At 49.6% G+C, this 17,448-nt stretch overlaps 1 protein-coding gene across 1 annotated transcript in view; it reads right to left on the bottom strand.

Annotated features, from left to right (window-relative positions):
- Positions 1-15,611, bottom strand: part of Tbc1d22b (TBC1 domain family member 22B) — a 56,740-nt gene extending 41,129 nt beyond the window's left edge. The window contains exon 1 of the mRNA XM_075979744.1: positions 15,400-15,611. Coding sequence (XP_075835859.1) covers positions 15,400-15,455 — 56 coding nt within the window. The 5' untranslated portion in view covers positions 15,456-15,611. The remainder of the gene's footprint in view (positions 1-15,399) is intronic.
- Between the last annotated feature and the right edge of the window lie 1,837 nt (positions 15,612-17,448).

The following is a 17,448-nucleotide window of genomic DNA, read 5'->3' as shown; positions in this document are numbered from 1 at the left end:
GCTTAAATCTATGTTTAAAACCTCTTTTTCAGGGCTGGAGAGATGGCTCAAATGGTTAAGAGCATTGCTTGCTCTTCCAAAGGTCCTGAGTTCAATTCCCGGCAACCACATGGTGGCTTACAACCATCTGTAATGAGGTCTGGTGCCCTCTTCTGGCCTGCAGACATACACACAGACAGAATATTGTATACATAACAAATAAATAAATAAATAAACAAACCTCTTTTCCATGAACTCCAGTTCCACTAAGAATAAAACAAAAGCACAATGTGGCCATCTCCAGGAGGAATGAGATATGTATAACCTAAGACCCAGTATTTTCACTCCCAAATACCTATATTTAAAAATAAAAATGAAACTGGTGGCCAGGCAGTGGTGGTGCACACCTTTAATCCAGCACTCAAGAGGCTGAGGCAGGCAGATCTCTGTGAAGTCTGAGGCCAGCCTGGTCCACATAGAGAGCTCTAGGCCAGCCAAACACACAATGAGAGATCCTGCTTCCCTCCTCCCGAAAAAAAAGGTATTTGTATGTTTGTATGTGCATGAGTGCTGTGCCTGCATCTATGCCTGCACAACACTTATGTGTCTGGTACCCAATGCAGTCAGAAAAGGGCACCGGGTCCTCTGGAGTTTAATTTACAGACAATTGCAGATACTGGGAACTTCTGAACCATCTCTCCAGATCCCCCTCCCCAGATACTTACATTAAGAAAACTACACGGGCATGTGTATCAGGAGGCATATTTAAACCTATTCAAATCACCAACATTCTTCTGGATCTCAGGAGAAACACCTTAATGTCCTTCTACACTGACTAGTGAAACAAACTATAACATGGTAACAGAACATCCCGTACTAGGGACACTAGGAAATAAGTCTGTGAGCAACAATGTGAATCCATCTCTAAGTGTCCTAGCAAAGGACATCTACATGCCGGGCAGTGGTGGCACACACCTTTAATCCCGGCACTTGGGAGAAAAGGCACAGATCTCTGTGAGTTTAAGCCCAGCTTGGTCTACAGAGCGAGGCCCAGGCTAGCTAGGGCCACATAGTAAGACTGTCTCAAAACAAAAAAGGAATGGCTAACAGTCAAGGACATGGCTCTCTGTGGAGGGAGGGTGTAGAGAACAAATAAGAAACACAGGGGTTCTGGGGAGTGAACACGCATGCTCGCGTTGATTATCCATCAGGTCATCACGTCACACATTTGTGTTTCATGTACTTTTCTGGAGTGTAATATGCCACAATAACTCTTAACAGTGGGAGTGAGGGTGTCTCTGACTCTTTTGCCTGTTCTTGGGACCCCTTTCCTCTTACAGGATTGCCTCACAAGCCTTGCTATGGGAGTTTATGTGCCTAGTCTTATTGTATCTTGTTATGATGTGCTCAGCAGGTATCACTGAGAGGCCTGCTCTTTTCTGAAGTGAAATCGAAGAGCAGTGAATCTAAGGAAGAGAGGAAGTGTGAGAGAGCGTGGGGGGTCGCCGCAGTCAGGATGTATTGTATGAGAGAAGATTTAAAAAAAAAAGTGGATCTTCCACTTAAAAGAAAATTGCAGCTAGGTGGTCAATGCCCATGCCTTTAATCCCAACAGAGGCAAAGGCAGGCAGATCTCTGAGTTTGAGGTCTACAGAGTAAGTTCCAGAACAGCCAAGGCCATACAGAGAAACCCTGTCTCAAAACAAACAAACAAACAAAAAGGAGAAAGAAAATAAAAAAGGAAAAACCCTCACAGGTGTACCTAGCCATCTGGATTGAGTAGATTCCAGATGGAGTCAAGCTGACAACAGAGAACAGCCTCACAGATGCAGAACTGTAGCATAACAACTCCATATATTTTGTAAAACTATTAAAATCAATGTGTTCACATATTTATATCTATGATACAGGGACACACCAGGAGCAGAGCTTTGATGGTGAAGCTGCAGAACCGGGCAGGCCTCAGGGAGAGTGTTCTCCCTGACGTAGTGGCTTCTGTGGGCATCACCTTTTTAAGACACAAACCAAGCAATCCTGAGAGCATTGAGAGGCCTGGCTCAGCTCCTGGTGGTGGTGAGCAGGCTGTGGGTGGGACTGCACACATGAGAACTCAGCCCAGCACACACTGCCAAGAGACCCTGGCTTGCTTCCTCCCTCCCTATTTATGGTTTAATCTTCACTCAATGTTTAGGAAACAGAACTCAGAGTTTACCAAATCTGTTTCAGATTCATTTGTTCTTATTCATGTATCTGCCTGTGTGCCTGTGTGAGCATGTATGTACCACTTGCAGGCAGACCCTCAGAGGTCAGAAGAGAGCCTAAGATCCTCTGGGACTGGAGTTGAAGATAGTTGTGCGCCCAGGCGCTCTGTGAGAGCAATGAGTGCTCTTAATCTCTCCAGTCAAGTTCACCCTTCTGTTTCTTGTGACAGAGGAAATCCTTAAGAAGCTTTCAAAGAAGACTGTGGGCTGGCCAATCACTTCCACACGATACCATTTTTACTTTTTAGAGCAGCATATATAAGGTGTTAGACACTATTGTGGCAGTTTCAAACCAAGTGAAACACTGTTTCTTTTAGTTCCGAGGGAATCGTCTCCCGCTGAGTCTCAGTTCTGGACATTCTGGATGTAAATCTGTTGCTCCCTGAACCGTTCTGGAAGGTTACTAAGTGATTCATCCCACAGGCTGCTACAGAAACACTAACACGGAAAGGCTACGCCTGTATATTCCTGGCATTTCCTAGGCAGAGGAAAAGGACATGAAAAAGTCGAGAGGTACCAGAGTACTGGGAAAGTCTGGCTCGCAGAAAAGAGAGGGAGGCTTACAAAAATTAAAAGGCAACCACAATACCGCGGGGGGCATGGGTTTGCGTTTTAACATTTTCAGATTCTCGGACTCAAGCCCTTGAACCCTTAAGTCCAAAGCACTCTGGAGTCAAACATTAAACAATAAACAAGGCAGGAGGCTTCCCACCAGGCCAGTTAGGTTAGCTGACTGGATAAAAAAGTAAGATCCTCCGATCCTCACAAGAAAAGGCTAATCGTACAAGCCTTCGGGCCAGAGGCCATCAGCTACAAGGAAGAGCTCGCTCTTCCGCTCACGAGAGTCTATTTTTCAAAGATGTGCTGGCTGCCAGAAGTGAGATAAATGATGGGCCTCAGCAGCAGAGGCAGCGGAGCCCACATTGAATTTGTTAGCGTGTTCTTAAACCAGACCATGATGTATTTGAATTGGGGTCACTTTGCATAATAAATCAGTTCGCTGAACCTCAACAAAGACAGGCGGGAAGTCAGAGAAGGGGGAGAAATCAAGACTATCACAGGGGCTGGACGAAGACTACAGAGCTGGAGAGCTGGAGAGCAAAGGTGCCATTCCCCTGTGAGGGGCTGGAGAGATGGCTCAGTGGTTCAGAGTGTTGGCTTCAATTCCCTGAACCCACACAGCAGCTCACAACTGTCTGTAACTCCAGTTTCAGGGAATCTGACACCTTCATACCAAATGCACACAAAATAAAGTTAAATAAATATTTAAAAGAAAAACAATTCACCTATGAGCCTGTGCCAACCAGGTTCCTTGAGAATTCCACATTCAATACCAGGGAAAGCTGGTCTCCACTCCACTTTTAAATAGACATTCATCATTTGCAGGGGTCAGGGTGAGTGGTAGTACACACCTGTAATTTTGGAACTTGGGAAGCTGAGGCTAGCATTGGCTACACAGAGTATACCAGGCCAGCCTAGATTACAGTATGAGATTCTACCTCAAAGGAAAAAAAATATATTTTTGCTCAAAGTGTAAAAGCATTTTACATCCATTTTCAGACAAAAAGAAAATGTGCAGGGGAAAAAAATCAGCACCATGAAGTGGTGAGTCTGACCTCACTTTGACAGTTGCCAGGCTTCCTGCCCCCGAGGAACACAGATCATCAGGGAGACCAATGTGGTCTGTGGCTGTCCGTTCCTCCCCTCCTCCCCTAGGAGCTCACCACCCCTGAGGTATAGGAATGCTCCAGGCCATTCCCCTCTTCCTTTCACTGACTTCTTTCCTTTGTTGTTTTTGTGTGCTATGTGTGATGTATACCTGTAAGAACAGGTGCCACGGCACATGGGTGGAGGTCAGAGGGCAGGTGTCACGGCACATGGGTGGAGGTCAGAGGGCAGGTGCCATGGCACATGGGTGGAGGTCAGAGGGCAGGTGCCATAGCGCATGGGTGGAGGTCAGAGGGCAGGTACCACGGCGCATGGGTGGAGGTCAGAGGGCAGGTGCCATGGCACATGGGTGGAGGTCAGAGGGCAGGTGCCACGGGACACGGGTGGAGGTCAGAGGGCAGGTGCCATAGCGCATGGGTGGAGGTCAGAGGGCAGGTGCCATGGCACATGGGTGGAGGTCAGAGGGCAGGTGCCACGGGACATGGGTGGAGGTCAGAGGGCAGGTGCCATAGCGCATGGGTGGAGGTCAGAGGGTAGGTTCCACAGTACATAGGTGGAGGTCAGAGGGCAGGTGTCACGGTGCATGGGTGGAGGTCAGAGGGCAGGTGTCACGGTGCATGGGTGGAGGTCAGAGGGCAGGTGCCATAGCGCATGGGTGGGGGTCAGAGGGCAGGTGTCACAGAGCATGGGTGGAGGTCAGAGGGCAGGTGTCACGGCACATGGGTGGAGGTCAGAGGGCAGGTGTCACGGCACATGGGTGGAGGTCAGAGGGCAGGTGTCACGGTGCATGGGTGGAGGTCAGAGGGCAGGTGTCACGGTGCATGGGTGGAGGTCAGAGGGCAGGTGCCATAGCGCATGGGTGGGGGTCAGAGGGCAGGTGTCACAGAGCATGGGTGGAGGTCAGAGGGCAGGTGTCACGGCACATGGGTGGAGGTCAGAGGGCAGGTGTCACGGCACATGGGTGGAGGTCAGAGGGCAGGTGTCACGGTGCATGGGTGGAGGTCAGAGGGCAGGTGTCACGGTGCATGGGTGGAGGTCAGAGGGCAGGTGTCACGGTGCATGGGTGGAGGTCAGAGGGCAGGTGTCACGGTACATGGGTGGAGGTCAGAGGGCAGGTGTCACGGTGCATGGGTGGAGGTCAGAGGGCAGGTGTCACGGTGCATGGGTGGAGGTCAGAGGGCAGGTGCCACAGTACATGGGTGGAGGTCAGAGAACAACTTTCAGGAATCACTTCCATCATGGGTTCTAGAGATCAAACCCAGGCTGTAAGGTCTGTGGGAGCAAGTCTCTTTCCCACCAAGCCCAATCACTAGACCTAATTAATGTCTATGTATCTCCCTTCTCCTTTTCTTCTTTTCCTTGTTATGCTGGAAGATCATGGGCTTCAGCTCCGAGAGGCAAGCACCCTAACACTGAGCTCCAGGCCCAGCCCAGCAGGCTGTTCTCACTTTGCCACGTATTTCTACCCAGCTCCACGTCTACTTTATTTGATTACAAACGTGACATATGCTTAGTGGAAGAACCGGAAAGCCGGTCACTTGTTGACCTTCAGCAGGGGAAGCACAAGTCTGAGCAGCTTTTCAGTTTGTAGCTAGCTAGCTGTGGTCTGTCTGTGGCTCCCTCACGGCACGGAAGAATGCAGCACACACCAGCAGGCACTAGGTCCCGAGTGGGTAAGGTCAGCACTCACAGACCCAGGCTCTGCTTAAGCCGCCTCTTCTCTAACAGACCTGAAAGCCAGAGATTGGCATGCTCCGGCTTGGAGAACACCGCACACGCTCTGAACAGATAGCAGGAAGCCAAGGGCTAGCCTCAGCCACGCTGAGAAAACAAACCCACAGAGAGTGTTGCCAGAAGTATCTTGGCCAGTTGCAACGGTGGGAAAGCTTTGGTGGGAAAACCCAGCAGGTGTCTGGTGTTGACACGGAAGCTGAGCAAACACCAGAAAAGAATTATCCATCTTAAATGCCAAGCCATTTGGCAACAGGACCCCATTCACACGGACACTCTGTGGAAGTCTTCCAGACCCCAAGGCTCGCTGCTTTTCAGTGTGGGGATAGAACCCAGGTACTGACCAGACTACTACATCCAAAGCCCTCAGCTTCTCAAACAACTTTTTTCCTTTAACTCCTGCTCCCATTGCACAGATTCTCAGACCAGAGAGTGAGGGCCAGTACTGTAACTTCTTTTAATTCTGACTCCCTTGACTTTTTTTTTTTTTTTGAGATTCCATATGGAGCTGATCATCCTACCTCACCTCCCCAGTGCTGTGATTACAAGCACACACCACCACCACACATGACTTTATGTGGTGCCGGGGACCAAACCCAGGGCTTCTTCATGCATACTACCAAGTTATCTACCAACTGAGGTATATCCTGGCCCTCATTGCCTTTAACAACAAGCCTTTGGGGGCTGGAGAGATGGCTCACTGGCTGCTCTTCCAGATGACCCAGACTCAAATCCCAGCACCTACATGGTGGCTCACAACTGTCTATAAACTCCAGTTTTAGAGGATCCAGTGCCCTCTTCTGGCCTCCACAGGCACTGCATGCATGGGCACGCACAACAGGAAAAACACCCATACACAGAAAATTTTAAAAAATAAAATAAAATCTAAACTACTAAAAAGCTTTTTGGTTAGAGGAAAGAGAAGTAGTCCCAACAGGCCTGAGGTATGCGTCCTACACCCTCATGACTAGTGTCCACATTCCTTACACTGCTCCTGAAACAACCAGGACTGAGAAGGGCGAGAAGCACCAAGAGGGAGACCACTGGGGTGGGGCAAGGAGTCCTCAAATCTGCTCCATGGCCTCCCCATCAGGCCTCATTTCTCTTCTCTACAGGGTCTTAGCCTCAAATTCTAGCATCTGGTAATTCTGCCACACTCAGCAGTTCACCAGGGCCAGAGATTGGCTACTTTTAAAGGAAGAGTCCATCTTCTGCCCAGCCCTCAGATCTGCCCAGCAGTCATGCCCAGCGAGTGGGAGCTGACGCACAATGTGGAATGTGATGCTCAGCTTCAGAACTGGTCAGGATCTCATGGACCACCCAATCCAAGCCTGTCATTCCATTGGGATGTGGGAGTCCCCTCTGCATGCTGTGAATACCATTCGTTAATAAAGGACTGCTTTGAGCCTAGAGCAGAGCAGGGCAGAAAGAGCTAGGCAGGGAAAACTAAACTGAATGCTGGGAGAAAGAGGAGTGGAGTCAAGAGAGAAGCCATGGGGCTGCTGCCAGAGACAGACATGCTGAAACTTTGCTGGTAGGCCACAACCTCATGGTGATGCACAGATTAATGGAGATGGGTTAAATTAAGATGTAAGAACGTGCAAATAAGAAGCTAGAGCTAATGGGCCAAACAGTGATTTAAATAATATGGTTTCTGTGTGATTATTTCAGGAGTCTGGGCAGCCGGGAAATGAACAAGTGGCCTCTTATTACAATACCATAGATAAGGAAATCAAGTGTGGCAGAGCTCAGTATTTTATTGTAAAACTTGATGTGGTGGTTTGAATAGGTATGGCCCCACAGACTCATGTGTTTGAGTGCTTGGCCCACAGGGAGTAGCACTATTAGAAAGCCTTGTTGGAGTAGGTGTAGCCTTGTTGGAGGTAGTATGTCACTTTGGGGACAAGCTTTGAGGTCTCAGAAGCTCAAGTCGTGCCAGTGTGTAGGGGATCAAACTGTAGAACTCTCACCTGACATTGGTGGCTCACACCTTTAATCCCAGCTCTCAGGAGCTAGAGGCAGACGTTTCTCTGTGAGTTTGAGGCTAGCCTGGTCTACAGAGTGAGTTCCAGGACAGCCAGGACTGTTTCACAGAGAAACCCTGTCTTGACAAACTAAAAAAAAAAAAAAAACAAAAACAAAACAAACAAACAAAAAACCCCATAGAACTCTCAGCTCCTTCTCAGCACCACATCTGTCTGCATGCTGACATGCTTTCCATGATGATGATAGACTAAACCTCTGAAACTGTAAGTCACCACCTCAGTTAAATGTTTTCCTTTCTAAGAGCTGCTGTGGTCATGGTGTCTCTTCACAGCTACAGAAACCCTAAGACAGAAGTTGGTACCAGGGACTGGGGTACTGCTGTGCTAGGCCTGATCGTGTTTTTGTTTGGAGGAATGTGGACTCAGGGACTTTGTGTTAGGAAAGCAGTGAAATGCTTTAAACACTGTGTAATGGGTCACACTAGTGGGAGCATGGAAGACAGTGGTGCTGAGGTGATTTCAACAGTGGGGGTCTGGCTCAAGAGGTTTCAGAGGAGAGGAATTTTAATATGTGGCCTAAAGACCGTTCTTGTGATAGTTTGGTGGAGAATGTGGCTGGTTTTGCCCTTGTCCAAAAATCTACCTGAAGCTAAAGAGCTTTGAATTAATTGCCTTAGCAGAGGAAATCTCAAAACAGCCTAGCATAGACACCGTCATGTGGTTACTGGTGTCCATTCTTAAGAAGATTTATAATGACAAGGACCAAGCTGAGCAAGGAAACATACAAAACACACAGATCGAGGAGGAAAGGGCACCAGGAGTGGAATGGAGCTAGAACCTGTGTTCAAGGAGAGAAACAGATTAGAGAAGAGCTGGTTGTTGAATAGAATAAGGGAGTGGTGACCTCAGGGCAAGACCTTACCCAAACTTCCAACTTGTGAAAAGGAATGAAAGAACAGTTTAGGTCCAGGCATGGTGGTGCATGCCTTTTAATCCAAGCACTAAGGAGAAAGACGCAAGCCTATTTCTAAATTTGAGATAGCCTGGGCTACAGATTTGAGTTCCAGGACAGCCAAGCTAAGGCAATGAAGGAAACCATGGAAAACAGAAAGCTAGTAAAGATATAATTAAATGAGGTGACCAGGTTCCAGCCCCAGCAAGCAGCACAACTTGGCAGTTTCAGCCATGTGGTCCTGGCTTTAGAGTCAAGGATAGAAGACAGGGGTTATGGAGTCTTCCTCTGTGACTAAGAAAAACTGCTGAGGCCAGGCACGTGTCAGGGTTGTCCCTGAATAGAGGCACAGAGAGGCCATTGTGTAACGCTGTGAAGGTGAAGCCTGGGTTGCCCTGGAGACCCCCAGGTGTTGGAGATGCCAGGGACGCTGCTAACAGGGAATAGAACCAGTTCAAGAGAAAGAGGTGTGTTGGAGTCAGCAAAGCTCAAAGGAGTGGAGCTCTGAAGAGTGCTTTGACAGCACACACGGAAGTGCAGAGTTTGGAGTTTGCCCAGCTTGGTCTTGCATTGGTCCAGTGTTTCCTCACTGTCCTCCCTTCCCTCCATTTTGAAACACTAGTGCATATCCTTCGCCATTATATGTTGGAAGTGTGTGACAGTGTGTGACCTCCAGCTCACCCGCCCTCTCAGAGAATCTCCAACAAAGGGAAGGTACCAAAAAGCCCACATTCTTGGTGGCTATAGCAGCTCTTCCCTTGAAGTTGCCATCAGCCCAGGTCCCCACCTAAAGCATTCAGCTTTTGACCATACTTGGGCACAGCCCAGCCTGTGGTGGACGCATCATCACCCCCTGCCTGCAAGCTATCTACTCTCCCTGCTTTAGTTTGCCCATGTGGCTTCTCCAGCCTCCATCTCTGGGACTGGAAAACCCACCTAGGAATAGCTTTGCTCAAATAAGCCTGTTCTTCAACTTTTTCAATTTGGCTTGGTCTGGCTTATACATTGGCAAAGAAACTACTGGGGTACAGAAAATAATCTGTTTTTTATTTTGATTTTATAGATTGCAACTAATAGAGTGCATGAATCTCAGAAAAGACTTTTAAACATTGTTGAGACTGTGATAGACAATGGGGACTTTTGAAGTTGGACTAAAGGCATTTTGCATTATGTTATGGCTACAAGCCTATGAGGGTCAGGGAGTGGAATGTGGTGGTTTGAATAGGTATGGCCCCATAGACTCAGGCATTTGAATGCTTGGCCCACAGGGAGTAGAATATTAGGAGGTATGGCCTTGTTGGAGGAAGTGTGTCACTATAAATCTTGCCAGTGTGTGGCAGTTTCCTTCTCCAGCACCACGTCTGCCTACACACTGCTGTGCTTCCCACCATGAAGACAATGCACTGAATCTCTGAAACTGTGAGCCGCCCCAATGAAATGTTTTCCTTTATAAGAGTTGCTGGGGTCACAGGGTCTCTTCACAGCAATAAAAAACTCTACGCCGGGCAGTGGTGGAGCACGCCTTTAATTGGGAGGCAGAGGCAGGCAGATCTTTGTGAGTTCGAGGCCAGCCTGGTTGACAAGAGCTAGTTCCAGGACAGGCTCCAAAGCTACAGAGAAACCCTGTCTCAAAAAACCAGGAAAAAAAAACCTAACTAAAGCACTCATTTTTTATTACATTTTGTGTGTGTGTGTGTGTGTGTGTGTGTGTGTATAACACACAGATGGAGGCCAGAGAACAATTCAGGTAGTGAGCTCTCTCCTTCCACCATGTAGGTCCTGGGAACTGAACTCGGGTCTTTAGGCTTGGCAGTAGGTTCCTTTGCCCACTAGCCACTTCACTCGGCTTCTTCTCTGAAGATCAGGACTTGGGAGTGACCCCTCCTCCCTCCACCCATTCCCTATGTTCAGTGATCGGCAAAGTCCCTTGGATCTGAACTCAACTGGTCTTTCCTACTCCCTGACGGCTTCAGGCCTTACTACCTTGCTCACTGTGAACACAGTGACCACCTAACTTGCCTCCCGCACCTGTCCTCCCAGAACTCAGAAGTGGTACTACAAGGTTTGGCAAAGTGTAATCATGTAAGAAAGGTTCTGTCCCAATATCAGGTCACCTTCCTGCAACTAAGCTGGCAAAAGTGGAGGTGGGAGGAATTTTAAACGCCCTATAGCCCTATGGCCACTAAGACGCAGGACCCAGTAATCCACTTTCTCAGGTGGACTAGAATGAGTTTCCCTGGTGCTGGGACTGACCCTTGACCTCAAGGGTCAGCCACTGAGCTACATCCCTAGCCCTCATTTTAGGTTTTTGAGACAGGTCACCTAGCAACTGGGATTTGAAGCCAGGCAATCGGCTGCAGAGGCTGTGCTCTATCTAACACGGGTCCTTTCCATGACAATGGCACATGCTGCTTATCTGCCCACACTGACACAGTGCCCTAAGCTGGGTGTGCTGGCATCGGGGCAGAGGCAGGTGGATCTCTGGGAGTTTAAGGCCACCCTGGTCTACACAGTGAGCTATATAAGACACTGTCTAAAAAGAAATATTTTTCAGAATATCTTTTCAGAGACAGGAGCGAGGCTCAGTGGTTAAGAGCATGGGCTGTTCTTATAGAACCTAGGTTCAGTTCTCAGCAGCCACATGGCCGCTCTCAACCATCTGCAGCTTCAGCTCTATCTGATGCCCTCTTCTGACGTCTGCAGGCACTGCACACACAAGATTTGCTTACGTACATGCAGACAAAGCACTCATATGAGATAAAATAAACCAATCTTTTAAAAAGCATTCTCGAGTTGGTGGTGATGGATGCGCAAAAGCATCTGCCCTCAGGATGAATTGGCTGCACTCCACTGGACCCTGCATTTGCGAGTGAGCGTGCATTTGCGAATGAGCATGAGGCTGGGATGATGGCCCACTGCTGGAAGTAAACATCACTCTTGCAGAGCACCCAGTTTGGTTCCCAGCACCCGCATGACAGCTTACAACTATCTTTCATAATCCAAGTTCCAGGGGGCTCCAACTCCCTCTTATGACTTCTGTTACCAGCCCCAGGTGTGCACAAGGTGTACAGGTATACATGCTGGCAAAACACTTAAGAATCAGTCAAGGCTGGTGGCACACACCTTTAATCCCAGCCCTTGGGAGGCAGAAGCAGGAGGATCTCTGCAAGTTTGAGAGCAGCCTGGTCTACACAGTGAGTTCCAGGCCAGCCAAGGGTACTTGGTAAAACCCTGTCTCAAAGGACAAACTAATTAATTCATTAAATCTAAAAAAAATAAATAAAGAGTGGCTGGGTGGTGGTGGTACAGGCCTTTAATTCCAGCACTTGGGAGGCAGAGGCAGGCAGATCTCTAAGTTCAAGGCCAGCCTGATCTACAAATAGAGTTCCAGGACGGTCAGGGCTACACAGAGAAAACCTGCCTCGAAAAACAAAACAAGACAAAAAAAAAAATAGAGTAAATTTAATATCTCAATAATGCTACCATCACCCAGCCAAAATAAATTTTTAAAAATATTTAAAGAAACCAGGTGGTGGTGGTGCACACCTTTAATCCCAGCCCTTGGGAGTCAGAGGCAGGTGGATCTCTGTGAATTAGAAGTCAACCTGGTCTACAAGAGCTAGTTCCAGGACAGGCTCCAAAGCTACAGAGAAACCCTGTTTCCAAAAACAAAAACAAAATAAATAAATAAATATTAAAGAGTCCAGGGGCCGGGCGGTGGTGGCGCACGCCTTTAATCCCAGCACTCGGGAGGCAGAGGCAGGCGGATCTCTGTGAGTTCGAGACCAGCCTGGTCTACAAGAGCTAGTTCCAGGACAGGCTCCAAAACCACATAGAAACCCTGCCTCGAAAAACCAAAAAAAAAAAAAAAGAGTCCAGGGGAGGCAGAAGCAAGCCGACCTCTGTGAGTTCAAGGCCAGCCCAGGTCTCTGTAGTGAGCTCCAGGGCAACCAGGACTAAGTAGTGAGACTCCGTCTCAAAACAAATAAAGAAAATTGAAGGAAAGCTTTGTTTGCTTTAAATTAGGGCTATTCTAACTTCTCTTTATTGTCAGCAAAGTCACTCCATCCGGGCCAAAGAAACGGGAAGTAGCAGGCCAGGCTTGAGCTTTCCTCACCTTTCAAACTACCCATGTGGGGACCCCTGCACTTGCTCACTCATCTGCCAAGCCAGGAGAGAAGGTCTCTCTTCCAGACTGAGGGGTTCAGAAGTCTAAGTCCATCTATGGAAGTGAGCACCTGCTTTCCCTGATACCCCTGAGCTCTGGGACTCTCAATCATCCCTCACCAGGCAAGGTATTAAAAATGTTCATGGATCATGGCAACATTCTTATGCCTCAATGATAAACAAGACAAAGCTAATACGAGGGGGGGGCTGGGAAACATCCTTATAAGTGTCTCCTTGCTCTAATAACAGCAGTGTGGTCAATAATAGCTGTTTATGGTCCAAGTCCGAAGGACTAAACAAACCTTGTTGCGGTTCTTTACAAACGGGGCATTTCATTTAGCCTTCCCAGGAACCCTGAGGAAGGGTTTTTATTCCCGGTTTTTAGATTAGAAAACAGCCTAGACAGATTGTTAATCATATGGACAAGAGAATCTGAATAACAACAACAATAATAACCTGAACTCCAAAGTTCTTGCCTCTACTGCTCTGTTTCAAAATGAGAAAGGAAACTGGGCAGCAGTGGCGCACGCCTTTAATCGGGAGGCAGAAGCAGGCGGACCTCTGTGAGTTTAAGGCCAGCCTGGTCTACAAGAGCTAATTCCAGGGCAGGCTCCAAAAAACCCCAACATCCCCCCCACCAAAAAAAAAGATGAGAAAAGAAGCCTGAGGTCTGAAGGAACTGCAGATTCTTCCTATACAGCAAGAGTAATATTTCTGGGCCAACAAGAGGGCTCAGCCCCTGAGGCAGTGGCGCACACCTTTAATCCCAGCACTAGGAGGCAGAGGCAAGTGGATCTCTGAGTTTTAGGCCAGCCTGGTCTACAGAGTGAGTTCCAGGACAGCCAGGACTACACAGAGAAACCCTGTCTCAAAAAAAAAAAAAAAAAAAAAAAGCAAAACAAACAAGATGGCTCAGCAGGTAAAGGTACTGGCTGCTAAGCCTGATGACCTGAGTTTGGTCCCTGAGATCCACAGGTAGAAGCAGAGAACTGACTCCCACAGATTGTCCTCTGACCTCCACACGAGCACTGTGGCAGGCACACACCTACACACATTACAAATGAAGTAGCAGATAAATAAACATAATTATTTGAAGTAGTACTGTTAAAAAGCTGACTTGCTATAGGTCCTGGAGAGGAAATTAAGAAAACAAAAGGCCATTAATGCCTCACATCTGGCGGTCAGAAGGCACGAGGACCACCCATCTCCCACTGCCCCACCACTGCTTCCTGACGGGATCGTTTTTTCCAGTGATCACTATCTAAGATATCAAAGCTCGATGATCCCGCAGTGGCAAACTCACAGACACACAGCTGGAGAACTTGCTCAAGCAGGAAGGAAAATAAATCGGTGGCAGGAAGTGAAGCTTTATCTAAAAACACAGAGTGTCACTGTACAGTGTGTGAGCACCGCCACCCCACAGCTCCTTAATCCCACGCTACCTTTGCCTCCCCTGGCTTTCGATTACGGGTGTGCTGCTGAAAGGGGGCTCCTAAACTTTCTCCGTGTCTAGCAAGTTCCACAGCCGACACTGACTCTCTCTTAGGCTCAGTGGTAGAGTATTTGCTTTGAACAGTGTGAAGAGAGATGGGGAGAAAGAGGGAGAGGAGGAGGAGGCAGAAGGGAGAAGTTCTGGGAGGGAGGGAGGGAGGGAGGGAGGGAGGGAGGGAGGGAGGGAGGGAGGGAGGGAGGGGAGAGAGAAGTCACAGGTCAAAGGATTCCACCTGAAGGAAGAGACTACATAAATCACTCAGGAAAGACAACATGTGGGGAAGGGAACGTGACCAGACAGAAATGCTAACACTAAGTAGCTGTGGCAGGCAGAAACCATAAATTCTGTAGGGAAACACATACTCCTTTCACTTTTCAAGGCGCCACCCCAAACAAACTGAAGCAGTAAACCAGCTGCAGAATGACGGACGGACGGACAACTGCTCCGAATGTCAACACACACCAAGAAGAGAAAGAAACACTAAGACAATCAGTTGCCCGGGAGGCCTGCTCTCCACCAAAACAGGACTGAAAGAGTGTAATGCGTCTACACAAAGGGAAGAGTACTTCTCGGGTGGAAGAGGTTAAACTGGGTTGCACAAGTGATTAAAAAATGCCAAAGGAGTAACTTTACTCTCCATCCTGGGACCACTCTGCAATAATTTCTGAGAAAAGGGTCAACGCAAGACAAAGTAAGGTCAGGCTTGAGAATTCCCCTCACTTTCCCGGTTCACACCCCTGCCGGCCTGCCCCAGGCTAGCCCACTGGAACCCCTGGGGAGTCCTAAGGGGGACCCAGGACAAGGGCCAACCCCACGCAAGCGGCCACCCATGCTGTCGGTGACCCCGGAGGAGTTCTGTAGAAAGTAGGAAGCGGTGGTGCAGGTGGTCCTCCAAGGCCAGGCTGACAGCGGCAACTCCCCCAACTCCGCTGCCCCCACACCGGGTCCCCGGACACCTCCCAGCTGAAGTTCCCCGCCCCAGACCTCAGCCTGCACCCCACACCCAAGCTGGCCAAGCTCCTCTTAGAGACAGCTGCTCCAGCCTGGGCCACCCCGCCTCCAACCCTCCAGCCTCGAGGGGCGCCCCAGGCCCGCCGGATTCGGGGATCAGGATGTGGAAGGCTCTGGGTCCAATCCCCACTCCCCTCAGCGTCCTGGGCTCACCTCCCCGGCAGCTTGGCGCTCCTCTTCCAGAACTGCTTGCTGTTCTCGGCGGCCATCGCTCCGGCCCCGGGGGTAGGCCTGGTCGGTGGGTCACGGGGGCGCCCCGCGACAGGCCCCCGGGACCCCGCAATCTGAGGGCCAGCCCAGGCCGCTTCCCCGCCGCCGGTCACCCGCTCCCAGCTCCTGGGGGCGCCATCTTGGATGTGGGCACTCCCCCCGCCCAGCGGCGTTGCCATTGGTGGGCTGAGCAGGCCGGTGGACGGATGGACCAATGAGGATCTGGGATCCTGCGGGCCGCTGAAGCCCCGCGGCTACGTCAGGGGCTGGGCACACAGGTGGGCCGGGGAGGCGGGGCTTCGATGGGCAGGAAGGCGGGGCTGAAAGTTCCTACTCAGTGGAAGCAGAGAGCCAGGTAAGGGAAGAAAGAAAAGGGAGATGAGACTGCCTTTGATGGGCTGAGGTTCTGGGTGTCATTGGGGAGGAGGGGGCGGTAAGGAGATACCAGAACATTTATATACAGAAACCTTTAACCTACAAGTAAGGCCTCCTGTGATAACTGTAGACCATTTTTGAACGGCTCCCAACTCAATGGTACCCAGGGTTGTTACTCCCCCTTGTTCCCTTATGATCCCAATTTCTTAGAAGATATCTTTGGCTGTAGTCCAGGGTGGGTAATTGTTGCCTGAGCAGCAGTTGGCTCCTCAGAACCTCTCTCTCCTCTGCTAACTGAACTCCGTGCTTCAAGTGATATAATCCCCTCTTCGGGTCTCATCCTGGTCATGAGGACGCAGATACTTAGAAACCATGCTGAGGAAATAGGACTTCTCCCTTCCAGTTCAGATTTCCAGTACCATGTCCGCTAAGGATGTCGGACGTCTCCATGGCACCGATGAGGAAGATGAAAGATGAACCCCTTCCCTTCCCAATATCCTTAACTCCCCTTTTGTTCGGACAAGGGACTGTGGACCTGTGCAGGTTGCCCACCCCATGCAACCACCCTATGGGTTCTAAATATTGAAAAGTTTTTATTTTTAATTACATTTATTTGTGCATGTGTACGTGTACGTGTACGTGTGTGTGTGTGTGTGTGTGTGTGTGTGTGTGTGTGTGTGTGTGTAGTGTGGAGAAGGTCAAGTTGCAGAATTCAGTTCTCTCTTTTCACCACTTAGGGCCAGGGAATCAAACTCAAGTCCTCAGGCTTGGCAGGAAGCCCCTTTAGCCCCCTGAGCCAGCCATCTTGCTGGCTTAACATTTTGGAGAATTCAGACAGGGTTTCTCTTTGTAGCTTTGGAGCCTGTCCTGGAACTCACTCTGTACACCAGGCTGGCCTTGAACTCACAGAGATCCTCCTGCCTCTGCCTCCGGAGAGCTGGGAGTGTGCCATCACCGCGGGCCTTTTCTGTCATCTTACCTGCAAGCACTGCACACTAACCCCTGAGAAAGTGGAGACAATTTCCTCAGGGTGGGGGGATCGGGTGAAGGGATGGGGGAGTAGGGGAAGGGGACTGGACAGTCTTTGCCTCTCCTAATAACTAACAAGAGTGTGACTCCGCCAAAGCTCACCTTGGAAAGCGGATGGGTTAACCAGGTTGACTTACAGTGTGTGTGAGGGCTTAGTGTCAGGAGCGTGGACGACCCTAAACAGCCTTACTGGTAAGTCTGCACCGAGCGTGGATGCTTGCTTCCCCATAGCCACCGGCATGGAGCCCTTTGCCAGCCTGTGTACTCTAGCCCCGCCCCCAAACCTCAAAAACATGTTCAGTTAGGCCAAAACTTTGTACAAATGACTGGGAGGAGCCGGGCGGTGGTGGCTCACGCCTTTAATCCCAGCACTCGGGAGGCAGAGGCAGGCGGATCTCTGTGAGTTCAAGACCAGCCTGGTCTACAAGAGCTAGTTCCAGGACAGGCTCCAAAACCACAGAGAAACCCTGTCTTGAAAAACCAAAAAAAAAAAAAAATGACTGGGAGGATTATCTGGCCCCCCAGGTCAGGGTCCCAGGGCCCTCCCCATCACTCCCTCCCTTGTAAGAGGGGATGTCAGCTGCCATC

Source organism: Microtus pennsylvanicus, chromosome 7 (assembly GCF_037038515.1).
Source record: "Microtus pennsylvanicus isolate mMicPen1 chromosome 7, mMicPen1.hap1, whole genome shotgun sequence".
In the NCBI taxonomy this organism is placed as follows: domain Eukaryota; kingdom Metazoa; phylum Chordata; class Mammalia; order Rodentia; family Cricetidae; genus Microtus; species Microtus pennsylvanicus.
Note: the sequence above shows the minus strand (reverse complement) of the source record. Positions and strands in the feature narration are given on the sequence as shown.